Here is a 3,061-nt window from a genome sequence, read left to right as displayed (position 1 = left end):
CCCACATACTAAAACATCAGGCTTTCATTTTTTCCTGCTTTGCATTGCCTGAGGCTCTGAGGGGAAGCACCATGGAGGGGAGCTTGCTCTTCACAAAGAAGTGAAGGTGGTCCAACTTTGTCCTCTGCCCATGTCTGATTGAGCTGCTCTGGCTGGTGAGATGCTTGTCAAGGCTCCATGACTGGCTAAAGATGTTCTACTAGATCATTAGACATCCTTAAATGACTCTTTCCTTTGCAAACAACATTGGTAAGAACAAAATCAAAACACCATGAAAATAACACAACACATGAATGGAACAATTTTCAAATGATAATAACCTGGTCCCACAAGGCAGTAGACCTGAATCAAATAAAATCTGATTATTTGTTCCAGACTTATTTGAGGAAGAAGTGAATGTATTGTTTAATACATATCTAGTCTTTCTATGAACATAAGGAATATGAATTAGATAATGAACTTGTTGCTTCTTCTCTTCCCCTTCACCTCTCCTCCCAGTCTTCTCTTTCTCTTCCTCTTCTCTTCCTTTTTTTAAATTTCTGGCCCTGGCATAAAGTAAGAGCTTACAAAATGTTGGTGGTATAATTTGTACCTAGGAAAGTATAAAGTAAATAATGATCATTTAAGCTCAGGTTAAAATTCTATGAAGTTGCAAATAAAGGTTAGGATAAATAAATGAGAAAGATTATAACTAATATTTCAGCATAAATTAAATATCTTCCTTGAGTCTTCTATATTTTTCTTGAGTTTGTCTATGAAAACTTTAACAACATTTCATGTGTTCTCACTTCTTCTGAAGGAAATACTGGATTGCTCTGGATATGGAAATGGATCTTGCCCAGAAAATCAAAGGCCACTGGGTGTCTGAGCAGCTATGTATTCATTTATGGCAGGAGCCATATTCATCACGGTGCTTGGCAATCTTGCCGTGATCATTTCCATTTCCTACTTCAAGCAGCTTCACACACCAACCAACTTCCTCATCCTCTCCATGGCAGTCACTGATTTCCTCCTGGGGCTTACCATCATGCCCTATAGTATGGTCAGATCAGTGGAGACTTGCTGGTATTTCGGGCTTACATTTTGCAAGATTCATTATAGTTTTGACCTGATGCTTAGCATAACGTCCATTTTCCATCTTTGCTCAGTGGCCATTGATAGATTTTTTGCTATCTGTTACCCTTTACATCATTCCACGAAAATAACAATTCCCCTCATTAAGTGGTTGCTACTTCTCTGCTGGTTGGTTCCTGGAGCATTTGCTTTTGGGGTGGTCTTCTCCGAGGCCTATGCCAATGGGATAGAAGGCTATGATATCTTGGTGGCTTGTTCCAGTTCCTGTCCAGTGATGTTCAACAAGCTATGGGGGACCACCTTGTTCATGGCAGGTTTCTTCACTCCAGGGTCTGTGATGGTGGGGATTTATGACAAGATTTTTGCAGTATTGAGAAAACATCCTTGTGCAACCAATAACTTGCCAGAAAATCAAAATAACCAAATGAGGAAAGACAAAAAAGCAGCCAAAATTTTAGGAATAGTGATGGGTGTTTTCTTATTATGTTGGTTTCCCTGTTTCTTCACAATTTTATTGGATCCCTTTTTGGACTTCGCTACTCCTGTGGTTTTGTTTGATGCTTTGACATGGTTTGGTTATTTTAACTCCACATGTAATCCCTTAATATACGGTTTCTTCTATCCCTGGTTTTCGCAGAGCGCTGAAGTACATTTTACTAGGTAAAATTTTCAGCTCACATTTCCATAATACTAATTCGTTTACTCAAAAAGAAACTGAATAAACTTCTTCTGTATGAGTGAATTGAGGCAAAAGGACTGGAACTTAGAAGAATAAAATCACTTAAAGCGTGTGTGTGTGCGTGCACACGCACGCACACGCACACGCTTTTGGCTACCATGGGAAGCTTTTCATTTCTAAGACTTGAGAAAAAAAAAAAAGGAATCTTCTCTTTGAACCCCAAATCCCTCTTTTTCAGAATACTTGATATACCCACTACTTCTAGGTAGGAAAAACAAAGAAGAAGAAAGAAAGATAAAGAGAAGATGAGGAAAAGTCTGGAATGGTGTGAAGAGGACACACAGGACTTTTACCCCATTTGGAAGGGATCAGGGCACAAGCTGAGCTTGAGGGCTGCTGCCCCCTCTTACCACCACTAGCACTTTTTTGTGATATTTCCACTCACTTTCTGTTCCTTAGCGGACAGTTAAACCTTTACTAGATTTTACGGTGGTGTAGTTAAACGTTTCTTAAAGGAAAGAAGGGCAACTGCGTATCGGAGGCCATGGATTTCACTCGCGTTTTCATTGATGTATCATCTTAATCATAGTCGCTGGCAAGTTTCTGTTCATTTGCAGGATAATTCTACTCAGTGCTCCCTTCCTTCCTGGGGCTCATCCACATTTTGTATTGCTCATTGGTGTTCTGATTTTTTTTTTTTTTTTTTAAGAGAGAGAGAGTGCACACACAAGCGGGGGTAGGGCAGAGGGAGAGGGAGAGAGAGAATCCCAGGCGAACTCCATGCTCAGTGTGGAGCCTCACTGGTGGCTGGATTTCACGACCCTGAGATCATGACGTGAGCTGAAACCAAGAGTCAGCCACTCAATGGACTGAGCCACCCAGGCGTCCCTGTGTTCTGATTTTTAATAGATGTAAATATATACCAAAAAGTTGTGGGGTTTTTTTTTTTTTTTTTTTTTGCTTAATATTTGTACATACATGTTTGAATCAGAGTGGTGGGAGGAGGAAGCTAAGAAGAAAACTAACATTTATGGCAGGGGTAGGGGCGGTTCTAGGTCCTGGAAACTATATGTTATTCAGTGTCCTTTTAACTGTAAGCTGAGACCCATAAATAACTAGTGAAATGCAGTTGGTGGTCTGCAACCAGTGGTGTGTTGCTAAGTATTTAACACCTGGCTCTAAAAAAAAAAAAAAGAAAGAAAGAAAGAGAGAAAGAAAGAAAGAGCCTTGATTTGTAGAATTTGACAATTTCCTTGAGATACATATCTATCTTTGTCTCTATATCTATATCTAGATATATTTATTTAT

General features: G+C 39.5%; 1 protein-coding gene across 1 annotated transcript; it reads left to right on the top strand.

Moving 5' to 3' along the window:
• Nucleotides 1-598: 598 nt before the first annotated feature.
• Nucleotides 599-1,738, top strand: LOC118001433 (trace amine-associated receptor 2). Its single transcript, XM_034991541.1, has one exon. The coding sequence runs from the start codon at nt 875-877 to the stop codon at nt 1,736-1,738; it is 864 nt and encodes a 287-aa protein (XP_034847432.1). The 5' UTR covers nt 599-874.
• The last annotated feature ends 1,323 nt before the right edge of the window (nt 1,739-3,061 follow it).

Source organism: Mirounga leonina, unplaced genomic scaffold (assembly GCF_011800145.1).
Source record: "Mirounga leonina isolate KUSES-001 unplaced genomic scaffold, KU_Mleo_1.0 Mir_53, whole genome shotgun sequence".
Classification (NCBI taxonomy): Eukaryota; Metazoa; Chordata; class Mammalia; order Carnivora; family Phocidae; genus Mirounga; species Mirounga leonina.
The sequence above is the reverse complement of the archived record's forward strand: the minus strand, read 5'-3'. Positions and strand labels throughout refer to the sequence as shown.